The sequence below is a fragment of the Cavia porcellus genome, unplaced genomic scaffold, assembly GCF_034190915.1.
Source record: "Cavia porcellus strain 051 isolate PalLab524CR breed Dunkin Hartley unplaced genomic scaffold, mCavPor4.1 scaffold_40, whole genome shotgun sequence".
Classification (NCBI taxonomy): Eukaryota; Metazoa; Chordata; class Mammalia; order Rodentia; family Caviidae; genus Cavia; species Cavia porcellus.
Window position 1 is genome coordinate 5,314,359 of NW_026947523.1, and position 27,130 is coordinate 5,341,488.

Consider the following 27,130-nt stretch of genomic DNA (forward strand, 5'->3'; position numbering starts at 1 on the left):
GAAGCCTCTGCCGCGCGGGGCATCACACTGGTCTTCCTAGCATTCTCCAGCTTCCTCCTCTAGGCTCTGGACTGGGTGTGCTACTTTTTTATTGCTGGGACCTGGGTGGGACAGAGGCCTCCCGTGATGGCTTGAGTAACTCAGGCTGTGTCTGACTTGTATTCTGCCATGAGTGCATTCTCTGTCCACCTCTAATAAAAGTCACAGCAGCTGCCTGCAGCTGGATCTCTAGGACTGGCCTGCCCCAGTGCTGTACAGGTTTGTGCTACCCACACTTCTTTAGCTGATGAATTCCCGGGGACTTGTCAGCACCAGTTCAGATCCTCTGGGTCCCCAGAGTGCTGTGTTGGAGGGAGTTGCTCAAGGCCCTGTTTACCTTTGCTGAGGGACTGTCTCAGACAAGGGCACCTGGCTGCTTCGGCTCAGGAGCTGGCCACAGGGGGCCTCACCTGTCCCCAGCTGCTTAGGGAGGACCCCTGACCCAGGTGCCCTGCTAGGTCCCAGCTGGTTGCCATTTGACCTGCGCAGCCTCTAAGGAGATTGGATTCCTTTTTGTAGTTAAACTGCCTTAGCTGTACCCTTTTAAGGATTTTGCCAGAGGCAGCTGAACCATGGAAGGTCTTATCTCCAGAAGAAGCGAAGTGCAATTTCAGAGACCTGCTAGATTTGTGTGCCCCTGGCCATGTTTTGTAAGGTGCTCTCCTGCTGTCTTATTTGCAGTGAGCAGCTTTCACCCCACAGGTAGGGCTGCAGCCGCCTAGAGGATTCTGCTCCTTCAGACACTGGGGTAGACAAACTGCTGTCCATCCGTCCCATACAGAGGACCACAGAGGCTAGCAATGCCCTTTTGTCCAGCCCAGAGAACTGCTGCCCCGACCAGCACTTCTCTGGCGCTCTCCTTTCTGCCTCATGCCTACCCCCATTGTCTAGCTGGGACAAAGGACAACCTCCTGAACCATTTTAAATGTATTTTTTTCCTTCGGCTTTTTTTTGCCAGAAGGACTTCTCTCACTCATCCGGACCTGCATGACTTTTCTTAGGGGAGAGGAAAAGAGCATCTCTTGAATGGTAAAGCTTGCAGTTTAAGGGCGAGATACGCCCCACTGCACAGGTGCTTCTGGCAGGGAAGAACTCTTCTGGTCATGACTGATTTCTTAGAACTGTCTCTGGCAGTGCCCTCAGAGACTGGCACAGAGGGGAGCGGGGCCACATGAGGAATGCAGGGACGGAGGTGCAACATGGGCACCCACACCGACGGCCCTGTCACAGTCCTCTCTTGGTTGGTGGCCTCTGCTGCTTGTCGTACACTGCAGTTAGGATGTGAGATACCCTGGTGTGCACAGGATGCCACTTCAGTCTTTGGTGAGCAGCTTTGTAGGTCGGGGTGCGGCAGGGCTCCGGGGTGTGTTTGGGTGTTGGTAAATCAGTGAGCCGGCTCTTCAGCCCTCGTGCGGGCAGGAGCCAGTGTCAGACCTTACATTTGTAGTAGACAGAAGAAGCACAGCGGTCAGATGAGCTTCATCGAGGTAGAGAGGCTTCCCTGAGATTTTGGTGACCACATCATGATGCTTTTTCATATTCAGAACAGTGGAAAATAAAATCCAGACCCTTTGCCGACTTGTCCAGCCCCAAACTGTGGAGAAGGGAGGCAGGGTGAGCGGACACTGTGAAGGCAGCGCTTTCCCCACCTGGACACAGGAACGGGAGCAGGTGTGCGTGCATCAGCTTCTTCCTGCCGCCCCTTCTCTTCCTCCTCCACTGGCGCACTGGTGCCTTCGTCCAGAGGAAGCAGTGAGCAGAAGGCCGTGGCTGCTGTGTGGCCAGAGCACGCTCGGGGTGCCAGGAGCACAAGGAGTAGCCCAGCTGAAGGGACAGTGATTCAGCCAGGAGGCCCCGCTGGCCTCAGGAAGAGCACTGTGGGGTTTGGAATAGAAGCATTACAAGGTTGGTCTATCGGTCGGTCTGTCTGTCTGTCTGTCTGTCCGTCCGTCTGTCTTTTCTTGTAGTACTGGGGATTGAACTCAGGACCTTGCACATGCTAGGCAAGTGCTCTACCACTGAGCTGTGTCCCAGCCCCATGTGGTCTTTCTTAAAGAGACACCAGCCACTGTGATAGCACTGGGGAGAATGGAAGGAAGGAGGGCTTCATACTGGTGGCCTGTAGGAGCCGTAATGATCTAGGCAGAGGCTCTAAGTGGCCTTGAGAGCATCGCCACTATTGAGGAATTGAGGTGCTGTAGAAGGATTTGAGGGATCTGAGGAGCTGGTGTCGTCAGGTCTTGGGAACTAGCTAAATGTGGTAGATTATTGGGAATTTTTGGCCTGAGCAGCACGTGACGTTGGCAGTGGCCTGGAGGAGAGGGTCAGAGAGGCCTGTGTGGAGTCTAGAAGACAGCTAGGTGGCGGGGCTGCAGACATGGGAACAGTCTGCGCGTTCAGTTAAAGGTGTTACTGTGTGGGAACAGAGGAGCTTGCTTAAGCAGTGTTCAAGGACAGGTCTGGGGTAGCATGGGGGACACCACCATCCTGATGGCCGAGGGGGAGGGGAGGCCTCTGGGCTCCGGACTGCCACCTGTACCCCCCGTGAGTGAAGGTCTGTGGATACTGCTGGGAGAGAGACAGTGGGCGGGGTGGGAGCCTGGGGGACGGGCCAGGGGCAGGGTTGGCTTTAAACAGGAGATAGGAGAAAGAGCTGCTTGTTTTGTGGGCCCCTGAGACAGAGGGATAAAGATGGGGTCACGGCCAGCTCAGGAGTCAGGGAGGAAGTATGATGTGGCTCGGTGACTCAGGCTGAGACACGAGGAGGCTGTGTCCCGGGAGAGGCCACTCGGCATGACTGCTCTTGGCATTTCTGGTGCATTCCCCCATAAATCTGACTCTGAGTTCTGAGGAGGAAAACCTTTTCTGTAGTTAGCATTAGGAGGCTCTGCGATAAGCAGCAGAGTGCACCAAAGTAAATTCGGAGGCCTTCAGAAAGTGTTCGCAGGGTCTGAGGATGAGACTGTTATTGTGCTGTCTACCATGCCCTGCGGCGCCGTGGGGCCCACAAAACAAGGGAACCTTTAAAAGGCTTTCCCGAGGCCCTGCCCCGCCTCTCCCACCTCACCCTGCCAGGCGCCTGCTGGACTCCAGCCCCACCTCTGAAGGTTCCTTCCAGGGGCTGGAGAGCTCCTGCCCACAGCATTTTCCTTCTTGTAAAGTCATCTGCATTTTGTGCAAGCACCAATCCGGCTTTGTTACCCAAGGAGGGCAGCACCTGTCTTTCTGCAGTTCAGATGCCCACCTTAAAATGCACTCGCTGAGGCCACTTTCAGAGCTGAGGCTGCCAGCCCTAACTTCCTCCCTGTGTCTCCTGCAGCCGCAGTCACTCGCTGACGCTGACGTGGCCACCCCTGTTCAGACATTCAGTCACTTGGCAGGTGCTAAGCGATGAGAACACGAGGGTGGCTGTGCCCAACTCTTGGCCCTGAACTGTGCATGATGAACGTTGATGGGCTGTGCTGCTTGAGTCCAGTGTCAAATACGGCACTCCCTGCTTGTCCTTTATGGTGACCTCGTGGTGATCACTCTGTCCTTTCATTTCAGCCTTGTTTTCTAAGCTTTTGAGCCCTTGACTTGCCTCCAGTTTTGCTATTCTAAATATTGCTGTGATGAACATTTTGTCCAAGCTATTTTTTCCTTTGAGTTTATTTGCCTGGGACATATTCCCTAGGGTGGGACTGTGAGGTCAGAGGTTGGGAACTGTTATCTGCCTTGTTCTGTGTTTCCAGATTTTTCCATGAAACCATTTCAACAAAATTAGACTACATTCCTGTTTTCCTGTATCCCCCACCCTAAGCGGGGTTGTCATTTGTCCTATTTTTATGAGTTATTTTCGTTTTTTGAGAAGCCATTGCCCCTCCCCCAGTAATTCATTGTGCCATATTTGGCTGGATTATACTGCAGTAACAGGTGAACCCCATGCTTCAGAGATTAGACCTAAGCAAAACACCTGTCTTTTCCACTTGCTGTCTGTGTTCCTTGTGTGGCAGCTGGGGATGTGGTTCCCATGGGTAGTCGGGCCAGCTTGAGCCAGCAGCCCCTTCTCCTGTACCTGCTGTCGAGACCTCCCCTAGTGATGACTGAGAGGCAGAAGCCACCCACCCTCTGTGTGGCCAGATGGCCCACCCAGCCTGGCTCAGCAGAGGGGACTTCCAGAGCCTTCCACCCTGCTGCACTCCCCACCAGCCTTGAGAAATTGTAGGTAGTGGGATTAGGTGGTAATAGGACCACCAGTGGAGTCCTTTTTTTTTTTTTTTTTTGATATTGCATAAAAGTTTAATAATATTTGAGGCACATCTGTGTCTCTGATATCTTTTATTTCTTTTCCTTTTTTTTTTTTTTTTTTTTTTTTTTTGTGTCGGGGATCAAACTCATAACCTCGAGTTTGCCAAGCAGGCACTTATGCTGCTGAGCTAAACCCTCCGACCCCAACCCTTTTTTATTTCTTTTCTTTTTTTTTTTTTTTTTGTCTTTTTCGTTTTTATCGGTACCGGGGATCGAACTCCCGACTGCCTGCTTGCAAGGCAGGCGCTTATGCCGCTGAGCTAAATCCCCAGCCCCCCTTTTTTATTTCTTTAACATTACAAATTTATGCTTTTCTCAGAGCCAGAGAATGAACCTTTTTCAAAAAGTTTCTTAAAATGGGTTTTATTTTGGCTCCTGTAACATTCCACATTTCCTGAAGTATGTGCTATCTGGTCATTTTAGCCTAAGTTGACTTGGGTCTCTGGAATGCCTGTTTGTCCAGCAATATTAAAATCTTCTGAGCATAATAATGCCGTGCCTGTTCATAAAAGTGTCCAACCAGCAGAGTGTAGACGGGCACGTCCTGGACTGCACCAGGGGCATTAGGGAAACCTCCCAGGGCTGGTGGGCAGTGGTGGCCCTGTCTGCCGAAGGCCCAGATGAGGGCGCCTGTCTGTGTTCTTATTCTTTCTACTCAGCGTTGTGCTGGAGGCTGTAGCTGGGGAAGTTAAGGCAAGAGAGAGAAATAAAAGGGACGCAGCTTGATAAAGAAGTAGCAGGACGGCCTCTGTGTACAGATGACATCATCTCGCACGGTGCTGGAGGCCAGGAGTCACCTGGAGCTGCAGTGCTTGGGACCAGAGTGTGTGTTTCTTTCAACTGCTTAGACCCTTCTGGTGTATTTTTCTTGTCCTGCCATTTATGTTCTGACATTACTATTGAATTTGAGAATGTGTGATTTTTGTCCTTTTAAAAGAAACTTTCTGTTTTAAACCTGTGGAACACTGATTCAGTATTTAGGTTGTGGAAATCTTCATCCCGGGTCTCCATGTTCCCAGGGTGCTTGCCAATAAGTCTAAAATAAATATTGTTGTAAAATCAGTTTAGGACATGAATCTGTCAGCTGACATGTTTCCATGACCTAAGAAAAATGCATTTTGGGGACAAGTCTGACAGCATCCTGCAGGTGAGCTGACAGCCTCAGCACTACTGAGACCCCGTGACTCTGGGTCTCCCCCTCTGGCACAGGTTCTCTGAGACCTGAGGACAGTCCCTCCCCTAGGGTGGCCAGGAGCTTGTGCTCTTGGCATGGTGGGGTACAGAAGACACCAGGGCAAGGCAGTTACAGACTGTTGTGTGAATTCATCCCCTGAACTTCTCCTCCCCTTCTTCCTCCTCCTCCTTTTTCCCTACTTCTGGAGAGTGAATCTAGGACCTCTCACCTGCCAACCAGGTGCTGCAGCCCCAGCCCTATTGTTTTTCTTAATACTGATTGCTTCCGAACAACAGCTGTTCCCTTCCACCTTCGCTGCCTCCAGGACCCAGGTGGGACAGCCGGTTCTTGAGGGCCTGGTGGAGCTGCAGGAAGAGTAGCAGGGAGACAGGCTGCTGGAAGGTGGCAGGGCTCGCCTCCAGGTGGTGCTGCTGAGAGGGAGCAGCAGAGCCTGCCTGGAAGGGCTCCACGGGACCGGGGGCTGGCCGGTGCTGCGGTGCTGCTCGTGTTGATGTGCCCTCTCTGCTTGGCGTGGGCCGTGGCACACAGCAGAGCACCTATCTGACTTGAAAAAGCTCCTGGCACCTGCCTTCCCCGGGAGATGAGCAGAGGGGAGACGGCTGGGCCAGGCCTTCCCAAGCACTTTCTGTCTCCAGAACCTTTCTTCCTTCTTCAAGGCCGGTTTAAGAGCCCGGTCCTGTGCTGTCACTCTCATTTTTGGGGTAGATTCTGACTTCTTAGCAGAAGATGGAAGTGGAGTTTTCTAGGGTCATGGGGCTGGTGAGACTCCGTGGCTGCCGTCCATGCCTAGCCCTGCTCCAGGGGTGCCAGGAGCCTTCCCAGAGGTCTCCGTGTGTGCTCAGGGCTGGGGTTCTTTGCTGCCTGCTGAGCCCGTGTCTCCTGTGGCCAGGGACAGTGTTCCTGTAGATGGCATGTTCTTGCCACAGAAACACGTTTCTCTTCGTGGAGCTTATGTGTGTTTGGGTAGTTTTCCTGGGATATTGGTGGTACTGTGGGACTTGATGAAAAGTTTCTGTTGCAAAAGATTGAAAAAACAGGCCCTGCAGGTCAGTTCAGGCCTCATTACTTAACATTGCCAATGCACAGTAGCTGCAGAGCTTGCTCAGTGTCATCTTGAGGCTCTGCCCTGTGAGTCCCTAGGCTGTCGCGAGGAGAGACACCGGCAGGGGAAGGGTGCAGAGGTAGGTCCTGGATACAGCGGGAGGAAGCTGTCACTGGCTGATCGTCACATTCTGGCTTCATGGAGACACCAACAGTACAGTGGGGGTACGGAGGGTCCCTGAGGGAGGAGGAGGAGGAGGAAGTGACACTCTGACCTGGCTTTCGGTTGCCTAGGAGTGGACCAGGCAGGGCAGTCTGGGGCAGCACAGTGCCTCACATAGAGTTGTTGAATGGGAGGTCCCAAGGGGATCTGTGTGCAGTTGAGTGGCTTAGTGAGACCTTGTCTCAGAAAAATAAAGGGGAGGGCTGAGGATCCAGCTTAGTAGGAAGGCCTTGGATTCAGTCCCCAGTTACACACACGGCAGTGTACATACCAAGTGCCCTGAAGGAGTTTTCTTTAAACTCTGCTTAGCCTTTTATTATAAAGAGATAATTGTGTTAAATTATTTATAAGAGATACATGTTTGTTTGTTTTTAATACATGTTAAAGTTTTTAAACAGAAATATTTGTAGAATTAGATCATTTATTGATAAGCTATTGAAAATATTGTAAGCAGAGGTCCTCTATGATCCTGTGGCTATGTTCACTAGGAAGGGCACCTTGGTATTTGCTAGTTCGGTGTTCATTGAAACCTTCTAAGACAGCTACCACAGATTAAGAGACTGTTTCTAAGTGGTCGTGACGCTGCTGTCCTTGGTGAGACCGCTGTCCAAGCCTCCAGCCAGCTGGAGGCTGAGCGGTGAATAGTGCTGTAGTGTCGGTCAGCTTTCCCTTGCTGCTCTGAAAGTTTCACATTCTGCACAGAATCTTTGCCTCTGTTCTTTATCAGATTACTGGCATTTGAGCACTAAGTTTAGCACTCTGGGGCCTCAGTTGTGTTTTTGTATTTAGTTTGGTTTTATTAAAATCCTCCATGATCTCTGCATAAATGTACATTTCTGTACTCCAAATTCTAAAACATGTAAGATCTTATTCACGGGATAAAAAGAGAAATTTTCAAAGCTACTTTTTTACCCTTTGTCTCACGTTTCTCCAGTATGGAAAAAACCTAGAAGACAAGTGTGTTAAAGAACTGGCTGTCCCTTAAGTGCTGAGGAGAACAGTGTGAGCCATTGTAGCTTTTGACTGGTATTTTAGTATCCGGTTTATTTTTAAACAGTTCTGTGCAGTTGGAGTTTCTTCCGTAGTTCCTGTTACCATGGCAGCACAATATTTCTTCAGAGCGGCTTGTTCATGCTTTTACATACTTCAGCACCAACTTTACAGTCCCTCGGGCTTGGAACCTCTCGTTTGCAACGTCCGAGAGTGTTTCTGCGCTGCAGTAGCAGTTTTCTCCGAAGGGGAAGAGGTCATTGTTGCAGTTGAGTTCAGATACTGGGGAGAGAGCTTGGTTTTGTGAGGATTGTGCTGCAGGTCGGGGGGCTGTTGGGGCTCCCATCGGGTTCCGCAGGCAGGCCTGTGCCCTCTGGGCAGCACCTCTCCCCCTCAGCTCCAAGAGTTCAGTGCACAAGGCCAGGTCCTTGGGGCTCCCCAGGCAGGCATGGGGTTCATTCTCTCCCTCTTGATTGTTTCGCCATTTACTTCTAGATTTGAGGCTCCCCTTCAGCCAGGTCCACACGCCAAACAAGAATCATGGTGGTACTGGCAGTCTCCAGCCTTCTTTGAGAGGCCTTCAAGACCTTTTAAAGAGATTTCATTCTGTATTTCACTGCTTTGAGAAATGTGTGTGTCCTTGAAAAAAGAAAAGAAAAAGGTTGTTGAGGGTTCAAAGCAAGTCCCAGAAGTACGTGCAACCGTAGAGGGGGTTTGTATCCAGTCTGTCAAGCTCTTAGTTCCTCCCCTATCAGGAGGAACCACATCTGTCCCCAGTCCGTAAGGGCAGCACCAGACCAGGTTCAGGTGTGTTCTTGAGGGTGAGTGTAGGGACCTTGTCTTTGCCAGATGTTTCCAGATTCCATTATGAGCACACCTGCTGATTCAGCATGAGGGATCCCGACCGCGGACGCGTGTGCAGAGTAACTGACTTCAGTTAGCACAGCGGCTCCGTGACGCAGAGGGCAGGGTGTAAAGCCTGGCTTCCTAGTGGCACTGTCCTGGGGTGCTCTGGAGCTGGCCAGGAGGCTCCGGGTGGGGTGTTCTTTTCACTTAGTGGCCGTGCCAGTTGACCATTGAAAAACTGGCTTTTTGCCTTCCCCCACTGCCCGTACCTTCGTAGGACTGAGTCTTTAGGGGGATCACCAACAATTTTAAGTTTTGTTCTCAGCTCAGGAAACATTTATGATTAATAATCTGAGCAGCTACTGGTCTGTTTCTCTTTTCTGTGTAATGTTAAGATGTCCCATATAATACGGCCTTCGTGAATGAATTTGGTAATTTAAGATCTTGTTTGAAGTTCTTTTATATAGAGTCAGCACTTTATTCTCTCTGCCACCACACATGTTATCTCCACCAGTGTCCGAGGAGTTGGGGGACCTGCTGTTATTGGGGAGCCTGTGGAAGGAACCCCCCTCCTGGAGGGCACCACAGACTGCTCTGGAGGAGCCTAAGGAAGGTCAGGGCAGAAAGGCACGGGCTGGAGGCCTGGTGTGGGAGGCGCCAGTTAGGGAGGCTTCTCTGAGGAGCAAGTAACAGTGAGAGGGAGCAGACGGAGCCCGAGTCCCGGAACGGCCTCACAAGAGCTCGGAGGCGGGCTGAGCTCGCTGTGCTGGGCTGGAGAGAAGAGGGCATGGACGGGAGGGTGGGAGGGCAGGGGGGCAGATTGTGACAGGACTTCAGCCAGGGGAGGAACTAGAGCTGAACGGCGCTGCCAGGGGGAGCAGCAGGGCAGAGCTGGGGTCTGAGTGTTTACAAAGGTTGCCCTGAGGAGGCCTAAAATTGGTAACCAGGGTGGATTTTTCTGTTCTGTTTAACACCGAGATTCCTATTAAGCTCTTGCCTTCATTCAGCTTTGAAAATGCAGTTACTAATATAGCCCGCATCTGTTATGATCTGGGATTCTCTTTGGGGAGAGGTGGTGTGTGAGTAAACACACCCAGCTGTGGCAGTTATAACACAGTGTTATAACTGATGACTCACGGAACAGTGATAGTGACAGTGATAGTGTTAGAACGGTTCTCAGCCTAGCTGGCAGCTGGCAGGTGACAATATGAGAAGATGGGCGCGTTCAAGCCACAGGGGGTTTGGTGTAGAAACATCAGTTCCTCCGCCCTCTCCCAGCACACAGCCAGCCTTGTCGGGGAGCCCCTGCGTCCTGAGGTGCCACGTCCCTTTTCTGCATCCCACCCCACCCTTCCCTAGAGTCCCTTCCACCTGAGACGCCATGTCCAGGTTCATGTTCAGCCCCTGCTTCCCTGCACCTCCATCTTGCACTTGGTGACCTGGCAGGGAGGTGGCTTCCTGCACACTCCACGTCCTGGCTGTGTGAGCTGGCAGTGGTAAACACTGGCGTGCCAGCACTGCTTCATCTGTGGGTGAGGGTGGCACTGGAGCTGCCCCTCGGGGCTGCTGGAGGCTGAGTTATGCTCCGTAACTGGAGGTGTGGCTGTTTCTGCCATCAGGACAGGAAGTGTGTTCCACCCGGTCTGGGAGCACTTCCCAGTCTCTGCCTGCACCTTTGGCGTGGTGTCTGGTGCAGGATCAGTGCCTGGAAAGTGTTGACTGAAAGAAGGAACTAGTTCTCAGCAGGAGCTAGTGATGATCCAAGGGGAGAGCCCACCGCACTGGCAGTGCCCGGGAGCCAGCTGCTGAGTGGGGGCCCTCGGAACAGGGCCATTGGAGCTTTGTCCTGGCAGCTTGTCTCCTACCTATCCTAGGTGCCACAGATCTCCTTTTCCGGTCCTCAGCTCTTCCCCCTGCCTGCCCCTCCCTTGGCAGGCATGAGGTTTTGTCCAGTTAATGGCCATAGAGCTCATGCGTTCCCAGTACCTTTCAGGCCTTTGCTACAGTCTCAGCATGTTTCTAAAATGGTTAATTTTATCCATATTCTTTTCATGAAGGAAGCCACGGAGGGTCCTTGGTGAGAAGCCCTGAGACCTGGGGTCTAGGCTGTGACTGCCTCTTCTTACCTGAGGTGGGAAAGGAATGTGCGTATGGCTGATGGTCCCCTCTAGGTGTGCACAGGACCTACGCAGGACTGAGGTGCTGGGTCACCCGGCCCTAGGCAGGGACGGGTCACTTGAAGAGGATTTTAAAATTAAAATGTTTTGAAAGAACCCCCTGCTGGAAAGAGATGGCAGGAGTGCCCGCGTGGATTCAAGCGGGGCTGTTAAGAAGGTGTGTATCTGCCGTGACCCTCGTGGCTGCAGAGTGCCTCCTGTGTCATGTCGTGTTATGCCGTGTCGTGTCGTGCTGTCTGAAGCTCGCTGCCACCCCAGAGTGCATTCTCACCAGGACCCCATGCACATGGCTGGACCTCCGCTGATCTCACGGTAAAGCCAGCTGATGCTTCCCAAGCATGTCTGCAGCATGCAGTTTTAAAATCCCCTTCTGTTCTCTTCAAGTGAGTGTAATGAGATGCTGAGAAGACAAGGGGCACATTGCCCAAGGTCCCCCAGCTGCTTGATGGCATACACAAAGTGAGTCTTCCACATTTTGAACCTGAGAACCATTTGCAAGAATTTTTTTAAAAAGACCTGAATTTTCAGAAAGTTTTGTTCAGTGTAGCTGTATTGATTTTGTTTGTTTGAAGGCATATGGGTAACTGTGTGTATTTTTCTTCAGAATTGGCATTTTGGGTATGGTGGCGCGTGCCTGTAGTCCTAGCACTTGGGAAGCTGAGGCAGGAGGATCATCGTGAGTTCAAGGCTAGTCTAGGCCATATAGTAAGTTCAAGGCCAGCCTGGACTACACAGTGAGATCCTGTATCAAAAAAACAAAATAAAATTGGCATTCTAGGCAGGGTGTATCCAGGGATTCCTTTTACCAGATGGATGAACCACAGCTGCCACCGTTAGCATTGTTGTCTCGTGGATGATGCTTGTGTTCAGATCCCAGTGAGTGTAAAGACAGTAGCCCCCGCGGATACTTAGGGTAATTCACTCGGACACCTCATGTCCTGAAGAAGTTTATATGTTTGGCTTATTTTTCTTGAAGTTTCTTAAAAATAAAACCAACTTGGTTCCTGTACCTTAGAGGGGTGAAATAAGGAGATAGAGGAGGTCTCTGTTTGCACTGCAGTCCAGGCCTTTACGCGTTCACTCTTTGTGCTGCTCTACGCGTTGCTCACTCACTGGTCACGCTGTCGGCAGTCTTTCACCTCCTGAAGAATTCTCAGATTCGCTCATGCAGGCAGTTACTGAAGGACCGCGGACAGGTAGTGCATGCTTGAAGGACTCCTAGACACAGCAGCATATTTTGCAGAGGTGTCTTTGGGTCGTCACACTCCTGCCTCTCAGGGATGTGACCTTTCTTACGGGTGTGTAATGTGCACTGTGGATGCGGTTGGAGGGGTCAGGTTAAAAAGCTTGTCCATTGAGCTGCCTCTGAGCGGTTTGACCTGTACCTGAGAGGCTCGGAATACTTGAGCCAGAGCCCTCCAAGGCCGTGGCTCTGACTGGGAATAACCCAAAACGCCTGCCTCTGTGCGAGAGGGCCTGGTACGGTAAAGTGCAGCACTGCAGTGTGATGGTTTGCAGCTGCTCAGAATGACAAGCAGCTTGTGGACAGCAGGGAAACAAGTTTATTATGCGATTGATAAGAGTGGCCCATTGGGTAGCTTATTGGCGGTGACCATGGTCATGTCCGGACGTAGGTGGCAGCAAAGGAAAGGCTGAGTAGTAAGAATGGAGGTCAGCCAGACAGGGCTGGCCGTGATGGCTCACTGCCTGTCAGTCCTCGAGCTAGCCCAGGGGTGGACACTGGCCCGAAAGCTGTCCCGGACCTGGCCTCATGGATGCTTTAAAGGAGCAAAGCTACCTGAGGGGGAGCCCTATGCTTTGAACAGATAGCGTGTGTGATGGCAAGGGGGAGCTGGCTGCAGAAGTGTAGGCTCTTTCTGAATGTGCTGCAGGATGCCTTTTTTCTTATAAAAAAGGAAAAGGCCACCCTGCTGTGTTGAGTAAAGCAAAACAAGATGCAGCCCTTTCTTTTTCCCATGTCTCCCCAGCTATGCTCCTGACATCTCCTGCCTCTCACCACTCCAGCTCGCCTGTGGTCTGCAGTGAAAGGAGGTGTCCGAGAGGCCACCTGGCTTTTAGGTGATGGTTTTCAGGCAGCCACAAGCTCCGTGTCTCTGGAGATGCTGTTTTTAAACCTCTGGAAACAGTCTCACTGCTGGGACTGTTGGGCCCAGGGCTGGCCAAGCGAGCAGTGAACCTCGGCTTGCCAAAGCCTTGAAACCAGAATCTCGCCATGAAGACATTGTTTCCATTGTTGAGTTACCTGCACCACACAATGTTCCAGGGAGATAAGTCACTTTATTTGCTGATCTCTATCTCTTCCTTTGAGAATATGTGCTTTTCCAGATGAAATCATTGGAAACAAAATGGGTGGTGCCAGATATTGAACTGTCAAAACCAGGGGATTCAGCTCAGCCCCCTGCCTGGCGAACTAGGGCGTGAGGTCCATCCCTGGTACCAACAGCAACAACAACAAACAAACCTGTGTTCCTACTTTGCCAATGGTGGGAGCAGCACATTACCTCAGGCCTGACCACCTAGCATGTGGACAGAGGCCGTGACCTCATCCTGTCTAGCAGAGGACCAGCTGGATATCCATCCGGAAGCAGCATGGGCTGAAGCTGTGGCGGCGGGCGGGCGGGCGGGAGGATTTGGAGGGCTGAGGCAGGGCCTGGGCTATGCGTCTCCTGCTGTGGTTGTTGAGCCCATTTGTGGTTTGATTTAACATGTAGTGTTCATAAGAGAACGCAGACTGCTGGAGGTAAACATCTTCAGATAGTTTACTCTGTAGAGCTTCGCTGGATGCAGTCACCAAGACTCTTGCTTTCTTTGTCTTGAATTCCTCTGGTGAGGGTTAGTAGAATGAGTCCTGCATGTGGTCCTCTGAGTGTTGGGTCAGAGCTCGGACCAAACAGGCCCAGCCCTGCTGTCCTGGAGCGCACACTGATGGGGGCGCTGAGGCGGACAGCACAGCACTCAGGGGAAGTAAACTGCACAGCTCCTTAGAAGGCCTGTGTCAGAGGAGAGGGGCTGGGAGCTCCGGGCTGTGGGGGCTGTGGGGTCAGAGGCAGCCTCCCTGGGCTTGGGGTGGCGCGTGTCGTGTGGCGGGACAGACAGGGGCCAACCCAAGCAGAAGAGGAGTGAGTCGTGTGCCAGGCAGACCTGGGGTGGGGGGAAGGACAGCCACAGAGGGAAGGCCTGAGGGAGGACCAGGTACCTCAGTGGGAGGTAACCACAGCAGCTGTGAGCACCTGTGCTCGTACCCTGCCACGGAGCCACGTGGCTGGTGTTTGAGGGTTACAGGGTAGAAAGAAAAACACCCACGAGGAGACAGTGACAGTGCTTCCCCAGGGGGGAGGCCAGGGGGTAGTGCGGATGGGCACAGAAGCAGCGGGCCTGGCCAGCTTTGCCCAAAGGATGGCCTCCTGTCTGCTTGCTTTCATTCTTCCTGTGTCTTGTTGAGACAGGGTTTCACTATGCAGTTCTGGCTGCCCGTGGGCTCACTTTGTAGCCCAGGCTACTGTCAGACTTGCAGTGATCCTCCTGCCTCAGCCTTCCAAGTGCTGGGATTACAGGAGTGCGCCACCATGCCTGGCTTTTTCTTTTTTGAAATGAATTCAAGGGGATGAGGAGGAGTTAGAGGTAGTTACATAATATTTGTCTTTCATTTACCCTATACCTGCTATAGGCTTGTAGGGGAAGAAGGAGGAGGTTATGCCAGCTGCCAGCTGGAGCCAAGGGCACCCTTGGCCACCTCTGTTAACCTCTGAGACTGCACAGTGATTAAAGAATGATCTGACTCACAGTGTTTATATTTGTCAGTGGCAGAAGTGACTAGAACCAGACCCTGGACACATTTGCCCTGCCTCAGTTACTGCTGGCTTCCCAGAGTGGCAGTAGTCTTTGGAGGGCCTCCTGCATGCTGGCTGACTGGATCATGAGTGTGTATCTCCGGAGGGTGGGGAAGATAGGGATGAGGATTTCCAGTAGGGTTTTCTTGCTGTCAAGTTGTGGGTTTGCTGCTTGTAGACTTGGATGAGGAGGACAGGTATAGGCTGCCTGTGCCCTTGTGCTCCTAAATGCTGTGGTCTCTAAGGGCACGGCCTAGGGACTGCAGTGACTGGCCTGGTGAGCCACTTGTTGTGCCCCCCTTGGAGGAGCTGGGAGGAGAGGCCAGGAGGCCGCAAGTGCCCTTGCTTCCACTCACTTTCCCAGACCTGTGCTGAGCTGCGCTGTGTGCAGCTTGGGGGACACCGGAGGTGTACAGAGGAGCCAGAAGAGCAGGGCTGTCCTCACCCCCCCAGGGCGGGGGCTTAACCAATCCTTCGCTTGTCTCTTTGTCCTCCTGTCTGATGGGCTAAGAAATGCCTGGGGTGTTATGATGTGAGTCTGCCTTCCTCTTTAACCTTGTCCATCCTTCATTATGCAGACTTAGTATTAAGTTTCTGATAAGTTAAAAAAAACAACGATTTTCTGGTTTCCTGATTGCTCCTTTCTCGTGGCACACCGTCTATGTTTTATGGCTACAAGAACTCTTGATTCTCTTGGAGACTTCTTATCAGAATAGAATTCCTCACTTGTTTCTTGAAATGTGTTTTTCCCACAAGTCAGTTTAGAATAAAGATCATCCTGTTGATCTTGGTCCTGTTTGTTCATGGTCTTCCTTTATATTCTAAGGTTATTGTGGGATTGAAAGTCCCTGCTTATCAGTCGACGTTCATGAAAGAAGAGCAGGCAGGTAGTACAGGAAGCGGAGCGATGTGCCGGGTGCTTCTCTGCTGCCCCAGATGAAATGAGGGGACGGTCCTTTGAGCCTCCACGCTAGAGCTGAGCGCCAGCGTCCGCCTGGTGTGCCCAGCGTTGTCTCCTGGGAGCTCATTTTCTTTCAGCGCTCAGACAGCGTCCTGTGCCCTTCTCCTCGCTTAGACCCAAGTGTCTGCCTGCGGGCACTGCCGTCTGGCGGCACACCCACCTCCGCTCACCTCCCACCCTCCAGGAGGAAAGGGAAGAGCGTTGCAGTGAGGGAGCCCGAGGGGCTTCCCTTTGTGTACCAGACTTTGTCCTCTGAGGTCTCAGGACCCAACATGGGTTACTTTCAGTTTTCTGGGTTGTAAGTCCATTAAAGATGATGTCTAAATTGATTGGAACTTTAAAACTCGTTAACCTTGGATGTTTCTGTTTTTCATGTGCAAATATTTAGAGTAGACATCTGGAATTTTATTTGGATGATGACCAAGACTTCGTGGCCTGCTTTGTACCTTGAGACTGTAACGCTAAGTGAAATAAGCTCACGCTTAAGTGCCACATGGTTTCTCTTAGATGAGAACACTCCAGTGGAGACAAGTCAGAACAATATGAAAGAGAATACGGAACAGGGAGATAGATCTTTGGCAAATGGGAGATGGGCCAAGGTGGGGGAGGATGTAAAAAGAATTTTAGGTTGTGTTAGGCCCATGCACCAACTGTCCACAATGAGTATAATCATTATGTACCAGAAACATTACTACTAAAACTTTTGAAAAGAATTTTATTACCGGTTCCATGTCATTTAAAGGGCGAAGTATTTCTTCTGTTTGCATTTGACAGAATTTAACATTTGATCTTGACCTTCTTCCCTACTTCTAATCCAGTTTAGTTATTATTATCTTTTATTTATTTATTTTTACGATGAGGTTCCAATGTGTGGCCTGTGCTTGCCTTGAACCCCTGGGTCCAGATGGTCTTCTTATCCCAAGTCCACAGGAAGCTGGGACTGAGGGCACAAACCACTATACACAGCTGTATTTTTTTTTTTTTTTTTTTTTTTTTTGGTCTTTTTCCTTTTATCGGTACCGGGGATCGAACTCACGACTACCTGCTTGCAAAGCAGGCGCTTATGCCGCTGAGCTAAATCCCCAGTCCCCCACAGCTGTATTTTAAAATTTTATTGAAAAGAAACTGAATCACAGCCCGTGTGTCCCGGCCCCAGCCCAGTTCTTGAAACACGGACATTTACTGGATGAATGAACGGGCCCCCCTACCGTGGCTGATAACTTTTTCCTAGTTTCAGGTTGACACAGAACCCTGTGTCCTGGGCCACATGCTGTGCCCTGGGCTCTTTCTTTTTTTCTTTTTTTTTTTTTTTCTGGGCTCTTTCTTTTCAGTCCTCTGCTGACCACCTCAGAGCCTGAGTGTAGCAGCTCATGCCTATAGTGCCACCTATGCAAGGCTGAAGCAAGAGGATCTCGAATTCAAGCCCCCCTTGAGTCATTTAGACCTTGTCTCAAAAGATGAAAGGGTGGGGATGTAGCTGAGCTGCACAGCGCTCAGCGGGCAGGCACAAAGCCAGGGTCCATCGCCAGTACCCCAGAAGAGGCCCGGGGGTCAAAGGGGACAGTGGGAGGAGGGGCCTGGAGATGTGGGTCCTGCGTGCTCTGATGGCTGGGAAGCCCTGACTGGGATGGGCAGGGTGGTAGCTGCGCCACCAGGTTTTGTGGTGTGTGTGGGAATGGCCAGGCCAAGGGTAGGCAGGCAGGCCGCCCACACGGAAGAACAAAGGCTTGGTCTGAACTCCAGTCCTTCTCTAAGACAGCAAGGCACTGTCAGCCCAGCAGAGAGCCTGGCTGACAGTGGGCACTGCAGAAGAGAGAAGGGAAGCTGTCCTCAGCAAGGGCGGCTGCAGCCATCCACACTATGTGGAGACTTGCCTGGTGTGCCAGCGCACCTGCAGTCCCATTTCTGAGTATAACAGGAACAGCCGTCCACAGCCGCCCGCCCCACTTAAAGTAACTAGAGCAGGAAAGGGCTTCTTCCTCAGTAGGACCTTCAGTGGCACTGATCAGCAGGGACATTAAAGTAGAGAGCACCTGCGCCCAGGTGGCACCGAGAGGAGCTGAGGACGGTGCAGGGCAGCCGAGGATGGACCTGGGATACAGGTGGGATAGATGCAGGTCGGTCCTTCCGGAAGGCTGAGGCTGCAGCCTGTTCCCAGAGACACACTCGAGCGGTGGCTCCTGAGACGCAGCACTCTGCAGCCTGCGTTTAGCTTCCCGAGTCCCGCACTCTGGACGATCTCAGCTCAGGCTAAGGTAGTCATGACTGGTGGTCAAGAACACGGCTGCTGCAACTCAGCTTTTGTTTACACTTCAGCTCCTCTACTTGGAGGAAGTGCCTCAGTTTCCCCACTCTTAACAAGGCACGTGATGATAGTTGGTACCTCAGTGGGGTTTTTGATAGGGTTAAATGAAGTGCGTGCACTTAGAAAGGCGTAGAAACGGGTCTGGACCTGCAGAGGTCTCTAGGCGGGAAGCGATGCCTGGCTCCCTCATCTGTGTAGGAGAGGGCTGGTGGCAGGGTCCTAGTGGTGGGTGGCAGCCTTAGAAAGAGTGTTTATCCCAGTAGCAACACTAGGGAGAAAACCAAATCTGTTCTGGTCTCTGGCTTTTCCCACTACCTTTGAGGGGCTCAGTGGATGGTATCCCTGCCCCTCAGGACAGAGTCTGAGTTACTCCGGCTGACCTCAAACTTGGGATTTTCCTGCCTTGGCTTCCCAAATAGCTGGGATTATGGGGGTTACCACTATGCCCATCTGGCCACCACTTTGGGAAGGTCAGACATACACCAGACAGCTTTCATTTGCCCCTGCTAATCCTTGTACAGCCTTAGGACCTCTTCCCATTTGATTGAGAGGCTGCCTGGAGACAGCTGCTGCCCTGAGCCGTCACCAGAGCAGCAGAACCTGCACCAGGGAGTCCCAGAGACTGAGATGCAGTGGGGGGCGGGTGGGACAGCACTGCTGCAGGCGGAACAGGGCTTAGGAAGTGCTGCTTGGGCCGCACTCCAGGCCCCTGGGGGTGGTGTTTTTCTGTTAGATGTACTTCCTGCTCTCCCAGTGCTGTGACAGCAGTCAGGTGTGTGTGGTGCAGCCTTTGTGACAGTCAGGTGGGGCTGACAGAAGCAGAGAGGACATGTGGAGTCCAGGATGCTAGCCAGGAGCAGCGCTCCAACCAGAGGGAAGCCAGAGGTCCTGGGGCCTTCGAAGTCCCGTTATCCCCTGCGTGCACACAGTGAGGCAGAGCTGGGAACGTGGCTGGGAAATGCCGGGATTTTCCGTTCACCTGGATGGTCAGTGGTAGAGCTGGGGTCACACCTGGTGTTCTCTGACCTCTGAGCCCGAGGTTTCCCGAGGGCGTTTGCATCTTCACTCTCATCACCTCAGTCTGGTCTCATTACCCTGGTCATTTTGAGACAGGGTCTCACACAGGTCAGGCGGGCCTTGAGCTCACTGTATAGCCCACCTGACCTTGGACTGGCAGCAGTCCTCCATCACAGCATCCCTGGTACTGGGGTTATAGGCATGCGCCCCACATCCCGCTTGGACAGTAATTTCTGAAAGCCGCTTCCTGCTGGCTCTCCTTGAGGTCTGGGAACCAGCAGGGCAGCTCTGCCTGGGAATGTGCTAAGGGAGCAAGTCTCCATCTTCCCCTGGCCTGTGCTGTGTATGAATTCCTCGGGTAGAACTAGTATTTGTATTAAAACACCACGTTCATGTTCCTCTAATAGCTGAGAGTAATACTTCTGGACCATTTAAAAATTTATTTCTTAACTTTGACACAGGGTCTTCCTATGGTAGCCAGGCCTGGCCTTGACCCCAGAAATCCTGCCTCAGCCTCCTGAGTGCTGGGATTACGGGCGTGCACCACCACACCTGGCTGTTTCAGAACCATCTGACATAAGAGGTCAATGGAAACTTAGAGAGTTCCCAAAGTCTTTGTGTCTGTGACAGTGCTGTGGACTGCAGGCCAGGTGCCCACATTCCAAAGGAGCCTCGCCTTCTTTGGGGTTCCTCAAGTGCTAGACCACCCGCTAAGGTTCCAGCCCTGGTTCTGGGCCCCTCCTGCCTGTGTCACCTGTCTGTGGAGACCTGTGTCACCTTGTCCTTGGATATTTTTGAGGCATGATACTGCATGCCAGGCTGGCCTGGGACCGTGTGTGTTTTCTAGACGCAACTGTATATAAGGAGGAACTAAAGTGCCGCTTAAAAGGACAAAGGAGCTCCCAGAGCAAAGCCCTCTGTGGGACAGCAGGCCAGGCTGCCGTTGGCCCTCCTCCCCAGCCTTGTTACACGGCCTGCTGGCTGGGGAGTGCAGGATGTGGGAAGGCAGGTGAGGCAGTAGCCTCGTCCGGGCTGCAGACAGGGCCCTGGAGGGCAGGTGATCGCCCCTTCACTCTGGCCTGGCCTGCAGATCCCTGACCATCGCTCAGAAGCAACTGGAACGTCTTCCTCTTTCTAGCTGAGCCTCATGGGGGAATCCGAATCTGGGGCTCCTCTGGCTGAGGCGCTCTGGAGGGTGGGCTTGGGGGTGGAACCTGGGAGTGATCCCGACCGCTGGGTCTCCTGCCCAACAGGGATGGATAAGATGGGCACCCCCAGGGCAAACCTCGGATAGAGATGGCCTGCTAGGCCTCTTCTCTGTGTGCACCTCTCCTGTCCTTGGGCAACACTCAGGGAGGGGAGCCATGTGTGGCTGAGAATGTGAACTACCCTTCAGTGAGTACTCCAGCTTTTCAGAAGAGGTGAGGTCTCCTTGGTAATGTGAAGCACACACGTCAGTGCCAGAGCTGACCAGTGTGTTGCTTCTCCCACTCGAAGGCCATGCTTTAGACTGTTCTGCGTGAGAAGCAGAGGTGGAGACGGGAAGTTCTTAGATGAGGCTGACTTGCTTTCTTGCCTTGGGATTGTGAAAAGCACAGCAGTCTGTTCTCATCTAGGTCTTCCTGCAGATCCTGAGCATCTGGAGCGGACCCTGAGCCTCGGCATTGGCTGCTGCCCTCCCCACTTGGAGAGATGTCTGTCACTTACGACGATTCCACTGGAGTAGAAGTGTGCAGCGACAGCTTCTGGGAGGTAATGCTCTTCTCTTCTGGAGAGCGCAGAGTCCAGGCCGAGGACGCCCGACAGGCTCTGTGCTGCTGGTGGGGACGAGGGACAAGACGCACATCCCCCACACCTGCCAGACACTTGCAGTTCAACCTCAAAGGTAGCAGGGAAGAGGTGGCGCTGTGTGCCAGCCAGCCCGTGTGCCCAGCTCTCTTGAGAGCAGTGGGGTAGGCTCCCTTGCTACTTGGAGAGGTTAGAGGTCCTCCCATCCGTCCATTCAAAGGTGTTTGTATGTCTAGCTGCTGGGAGTAGCATGGGAGTCACGTTTAGTGATTGGGAGCAGCATGCTGGGCTCCACCTGCGAGATTCTGCTTTGGAGTCTCGCGTGGGACCATGGCCAGGAGTGACATGACATCCTCATTACGGTGCTGGCCGCTGTCCAGAGGGCGAGAATATCTGCCCATGGGCTGCAGAGCTGCCTCTTGTTGATGGAAGTCATTCCTCCTGAGCCTCACTGTCTTCCTGCCGACTGTCTAAGAGAAAGCTTCCGATCGGCTTTGCCCCCCTCCCCCCCCCCGACAAAACCACTGGTGGTTTCTGGCAGTTGTAGGTTTGTGGAAAGAACACTTTGCAGCTGGAAAGATCTGGACTCTGTCCCAGCTGTGCAGTAGCTAGCTGTGTGATCACGGGCAGGTCCTCAGGCTCTTTATAGGTAAAGGGGATATCAGCCACAGCAGAGGCTGCCAGAGCAGGGCCGCGCAGCCATTGGTGCCCTCTAGGTGCCGTCTTGAAGCAGGAGGCTCCAGAGATGGATGGAGATGAAATACCCTGGTGTTTGTCAGGGATGGCATGAAGTAGCTTGCCAAAACTAATAAGATGTGTGATTTTTGTCTGAAATCAAGCACCATCTGCTACTGCAATTTAAAGGAGCCAAGTGACTGGATGTGGTGGTGCACGCCTGTAATCCCCACTTGAGGGATGCTGCAGGGTTGCTCAAGCTCAAGGCTAGCCCAGGAGCTGCCCACCGCCAGCCTGCTGAGGAGGCACTGCCCGGCCACAGCTGGGCTGCCAGGGGCCGAAGAGAGCAGGAACAAGGGCCCAGCCCTGAGCCGTGCTGGCCTTGCGAAGTTACAGCCTTGAGGGGAGGTGGTCCAGGCCCACAGCCTCTGGGGTCTTTGCTGATGGCAGGATTCAGGATCCCATAGGAGGGGTTATCACCTTAGCCAAAGAAAAGGGGCCAGGGGCAAGACGTGACCCCCGGGGACAAATCCCCATGACCCACTCCCTCAGTAAGGCCCCACTGCCTAAGGTTCCAACATTCCCCTGATGCTGTCAAATATGAATTCATCCATGGCTAAACCCAGATGGAGTTAGAGACCCCAGGTCCCATCTTCCAAAAGCCCCAGCTCGGACACTGGGGACCAAGGCTTCATACCATGAGCCTTCGGTGGACATTTCCTCTCTAAACCCTAACCCCCACCCAGAAGTTTGCTGCATGCTTACTATCCCATAGCAGTGCTCCCTGGTCCCCCAGGGCAGGTGGGAGGCTATGGCCTTGCGCAAGGCACTGTCACGGGCCCCTCCTCACCTAGCTCACTCAGCGTAGGACAGAGAGACCCGAGAGTGTCCGGGCTGCACTGCAGAGGGGCACAGCAGCCCTTTGTGCAAAAGCAGGCGCACATTCATGTGCCCTCAAGGGGCCTCCAGACTGAGTGAAGCATAGGCACAGAGCGCCGGGGTACCCCAGGGAAGTGTGGCTGGGAGAGGCAGCACGGAAGAGTGGCTGTGAGGCTTGGAAAGTGCTGGAGAGGAAGGAGGATGGGTGATAGGTCCTTTCTCTGTCTCGTTTCCTGTGGTGCTCGGTGACAGGTGCCTGGGACCTTTGAAGTGAGCAGCTCAAAGAATGATGCACAATGAGCATTTTGATTTCCACCCCAGTCATCCTAGCATTTTCTCAGTTATCCTGATTATTTCTAGTTTGGGTTAGCTACTTTCTCCTTTCTACATGGGGAAGAAAGGAGGGGAAACTCACCTGGCCCTCGACAAAGCCTGGGTGTTAGTTCTGCCATCTGGGATGTCACCAACTCTGGAAAGCCTTCCCTGGGTGCCCCACTGTGAGAGTCCCCCGGCACCCAAGGCCTGCACTGTGGGCTTCTGCCTTCCTCCCTGCCCGTGGGTTCTGGTATGAACCCTGGCCTGGGGTTCATCTAGAGGTCCCTGTCCTCTGACTGTTTCTGTTGTTAACAAAAGCAGAAGCAGCTCAAGCGCTGGGGAGAGCACGGGGCTCCTGGTGCAGCAGCAGGGGCAGGCTGCCACCCGCGGAGACTGGCACAGGGGCAGCCTCCGCCTCACAGCCTGCTGTCTGTCTCTCAGGTTGGGAACTATAAGCGGACCGTGAAGAGGATCGACGATGGCCACCGCCTGTGCAGCGACCTCATGAACTGCCTGCATGAGCGCGCGCGCATCGAGAAGTCCTACGCACTGCAGCTCACTGAGTGGGCCCGGCGCTGGCGGCAACTCGTGGAGAAGGGTACGGATGGCCGGGCTCCTGTCCTGGGAGGCACAGGTGGGAGTGCGTATCGCGCGTTGGGAGGCCCACAGGGTGCCGGGCACCTCACAGGCTCAGGCCATGTGAACTGCCGTTGCATCTCCCTGGGGGCACCAGACTGCCCTCTGTACAGCCCTCGTGGCTCATCTTCTGATGCTGGTCATCCTTAGAACACACGTAGGCCCTGGGCTGACCTGCAACAGGACAGCAACTGCTGCTAAGGGCTCGCGCGTGACGCAGCTCCTGCAGGTGCAGACACCTTGCTGGCCAGCACCTTGTGTTCTAGCCCCAAGAGCCCGGCCCTGTGGGAAGTCAGGTGACACTGGGTAGTGACAGCAGCTGGGTGTGACTGCAGGTGTTCCCTGCTGGAGGTTTGCCCTTCTCTCCTTCCAGAGATGCTCAGAGGGGTGAGATCTGTCACAGATACTTCTGTGGGAGTCACACTTGCCAGCCCTGGGGAGCTGGGTGATGGTGGGATTTCCTGGGCAGGGGCAGCTTCCCTGAGCTCCTCTGAATGTATAGGGCTGGCCTTCCACCCTGGCCATTCAGGGAAACCAGGTTGCTGGTGAGGGTCAGCAGAGGCTCCCTGTCCTTGCCCCTGATGCTGAAGCAGGCCATGTGAGGGCACAAGCGCAGCCCTGCTGCAGCGTGGTGGCCCCAGCTAGGGAGCTGCCTGGATAACAGAGCAGCAGAGACAGGTTACCTTGCTCAGCTGATGGCAGCCGTCACTGCTTTAGCTCCGCTGTCACCTTTGCCATGCTCACCTTGTGGATGTGTCCACACCAGTGCTGACCAAGCAGGCCTTAGAGCATGCTCACTTTATAGTCTTAATGCATTATGAGTTCAGAAGGCCACACTTCTGCCGACCTGAAGCCTGAGAGTCTTGTGCCCCACTCTAGTCTGTCAGTGCCTGGTTCAGTGACTGCCGCTCTCTGTGACCATCTCAGGGTCCCAGCCCGGGTCTCTTGTTTCTCATCCTCAGCTTCGCCGTAGTTCTTGCCGCCCCTCACCCTTAAATGACAGCCCAGATCGGGATTTCTTTCCCAAGCCTTGTGGACTGCGACAGTGAGGAGGGAATGAGGCGCCCAGACCTTCCCAGAGATTCGCACAAGGGTCCCTGGAGGTTCAAGTCTCCTCCACTCCTTTCTCCGTCCTGAAGGGTCACAGCGTCGGGCTGGCAGGAGGCTGGGTGGAGAGTAGACCAGGTGGGGGGGCCTTGGAGCCGCTGGGAGCAGAGGAGGCAGCTCACCTCAGCAGGCTGCCATTCTGTCTGACAACTGGCTCTCAAGATGCAGAGATTTCAGTGTATATAAGCACAGGAAGTATGCAAGGACTAGGTTGCTCCATTCTAGTGAAGTCCTTTGCTGGTGTTAGTAACCTCTTACCTCTCCTGTGTCAGGGCCACAGTATGGGACTGTGGAGAAGGCCTGGGTGTCCTTCATGTCCGAGGCAGAAGGGGTCAGCGAGCTACACCTGGACGTGAAGGCCTTGCTCATGAACGAGGACTTTGAGAAGATTAAGAACTGGCAGAAAGAAGCCTTTCACAAGCAGATGATGGGAGGCTTCAAGGAGACCAAGGAAGCCGAGGACAGCTTCCGAAAAGCGCAGAAACCCTGGGCCAAGAAGCTGAAAGAGGTACCTCCCTCCCCTGCCGCTTCCTAGCCAGCTTCCTACCGCTGACTGCCCTGGGCAGTACTGCCTTCCCTGCGCCCAGGGCCTCCTGTGGCTATCATCCATGGCAGAGCAACAGCAGCTCTTCGTGCAGAGCAGGACGCAGGACCACACTGGTCAGTGTGGAGAGCTCGGATCTCGGCTCCCGTCGCTGGCAGTGCTTGCCCTGCCTGGGCACCTGTCTGTCAGCGACGCGCCTGTCCCTTTAGACCGGGAGCATGCATCAACTTACACTTGTTCTTTCTCCCTCGTGGCTTTCTCCCCAGTTTGCCAGCGATGCTGCTACTCCTCCTTCTAAAAGTTGGAGGCAGAGTCACTGGCTCCCTCAGGCCCTGGCTAGCTGAGGCTGTCCTCCTGCCATCCCAGCCCCAACCCCAGTTTGTGCCCCGCACCTCCCTGCAGCTCCCCCCACTGCTCACCAGGCCTGCTGCTCCACCACCAGGCATGACCCAGAGCTGCTGAGCCATCCTCAGAAGCTTCGGAGCTCGCCTCCCTCCGTGGCTGTCACAGGCTTCCCTTTGCATCTTGCATCTTGCCACCTCTCCTGTCTGTCCTGCCTCGCCTGCACCAGTAGGAATTAAACTGCTCCCAACCTCAAGGGGGCAGTTGCTTCCCACTTGTCTCTCTCTCTCTCTCTCTCTCTCTCTCTCTCTCTCTCTGTCTGTCTGTCTGTCTAGAGAGCGTCTGTGGCTGTACTTCACATAAGGAGACTTCTTTTAAACCAGTGGGTGCAGTAGGTGTGTATCTGTGTGCGCCTGTATGAAGTAGGCATTGAAACCTGGCGGTTGTGCCTTCCAGCACAGCCCCGTCCCTCACTTACTTGAGTTTGTGCTTTGCAGCTTCCTGGGCACACACTGCCCTTCCTCTTCCTCCTTGTTTTGGGCCTGTGTCTTCTCAGCTGTCCCTTCTCCCCATTTCGTGTAAAATCCAGCCTTCCTCCCGTGCTGTGTCCTGTCTTCCCTGCTAGCTTTTCTTCCATACCTCTCAGTACCTCCCAAAAGTGTTTCATTGTCCCCTGCGTTTGGCTCCCTCAAATCAACTAGAAGCTTCTTTAAAGTGCAGGCCCTCGGTCCTCTGCTATGTTCCCAGTGCCTGGAGCCACACATGACCCAGAGCAGCGTCATTTGTCGCAACTAGTCACAGTGACGGATTGTGCAGTGTGTCCTGCCTGTCCTCACCTTGACAGCACCCACACCGTGTGCCATGTGCCCTTTGGTGAGAACCTGACTGTCAGCGCTCTGCCATTCCGGACTTGCTCTCCCCGTAGGTAGAAACATCGAAGAAAGCCTACCATGCAGCTTGCAAAGAGGAGAAGCTGGCCATCTCCCGAGAAGCCAATAGCAAGTCAGACCCCTCGCTCAACCCAGAGCAGCTCAAGAAGCTGCAAGACAAAATAGAGAAATGCAAGCAAGATGTCCTGAAGGTAGATCACACGTTCGTTTCTCCAGCGTCACTGTGGCACTTGTTCATGTGTCTGGCATGTGGTAAACTGTGGCAGTTGCTTGTCTGGGTGGCTGCACAGAGGGTCAAATCTGCAGAGCCCCGTCCCTGCTCTTAGGGCCTTACAGACAGCACCTTGGAGCTGGCCTTTCTCACAGCCATTACACTGGCTGCCAGTGAAGGACAGAGCCTAGAGCTGGGGAGAGGGTAGCGCAGTGGCGTGTTGGGCTCCGCTGAGAACCTTGAAGTGGGCGTTGCTGCAAGGAGGCACCACTCGTGCAGGGAGTGGGGCGTGTCCTCGGAGAAGGTTCCCAAGCGTACGTGCTTTGTGTAGGATTTCTGGATAGCCATGACCCTCGGCCTGTACTGGGGTAGGGCCAGGTCAGGCGCAGTCAGCACAGGACCAAGACAGGTATGTCCACCTTATGGCACTGTCAGAGCTTGCAGGAGGCACCATTCTCAGGGCTGAGTGTGGCCACCACAGGGGGGTCAGGACCATGGGCCCGGGGCAGCACTGCTGCACTGCTGAGTAACTGCTGGGCTTTGCAGCTCTGTGCAGGCCTGGCAGGGACTTCCCTGTGCTCCGAGAAGCCCACATGACTGTCTGAGAGGGCCCAGAGGGCACCAAGAACCCCAGGTGCAGGGGCGGGACCCTGGAGCTGGTGACATCACCCTCAAAAACCTGGAGAGGCTTTGAAAAAAGGGTCACTGGGTGTGCAGTGGCCTGAGCAGGGTTGGGGGAGCGGATCTGGGGTCCTGGGGGAGCAGAGATATTTCAGCCTGGACCTCGGGGAGGGCCCCATCCCTCCTTAGA

The 27,130-nt window shown here is 53.6% G+C and overlaps 1 protein-coding gene across 8 annotated transcripts in view; it reads left to right on the forward strand.

Annotated features, from left to right (window-relative positions):
• The window catches only part of Pacsin2 (protein kinase C and casein kinase substrate in neurons 2), an 86,282-nt gene that overhangs the window by 48,019 nt on the left and 11,133 nt on the right, over window positions 1-27,130 (forward strand). For 4 of the 8 annotated variants that reach the window (XM_063243776.1, XM_063243780.1, XM_063243778.1 and 1 more), the window contains 4 exons: window positions 20,549-20,684; window positions 23,031-23,187; window positions 24,605-24,840; window positions 26,144-26,299. In XM_063243776.1, coding sequence (XP_063099846.1) covers window positions 20,625-20,684; window positions 23,031-23,187; window positions 24,605-24,840; window positions 26,144-26,299 — 609 coding nt within the window. In that variant the 5' untranslated portion in view covers window positions 20,549-20,624. The remainder of the gene's footprint in view (window positions 1-20,548; window positions 20,685-23,030; window positions 23,188-24,604; window positions 24,841-26,143; window positions 26,300-27,130) is intronic. The other 4 variants (XM_063243779.1, XM_063243782.1, XM_063243781.1 and 1 more) reach the window with 1 other exon arrangement.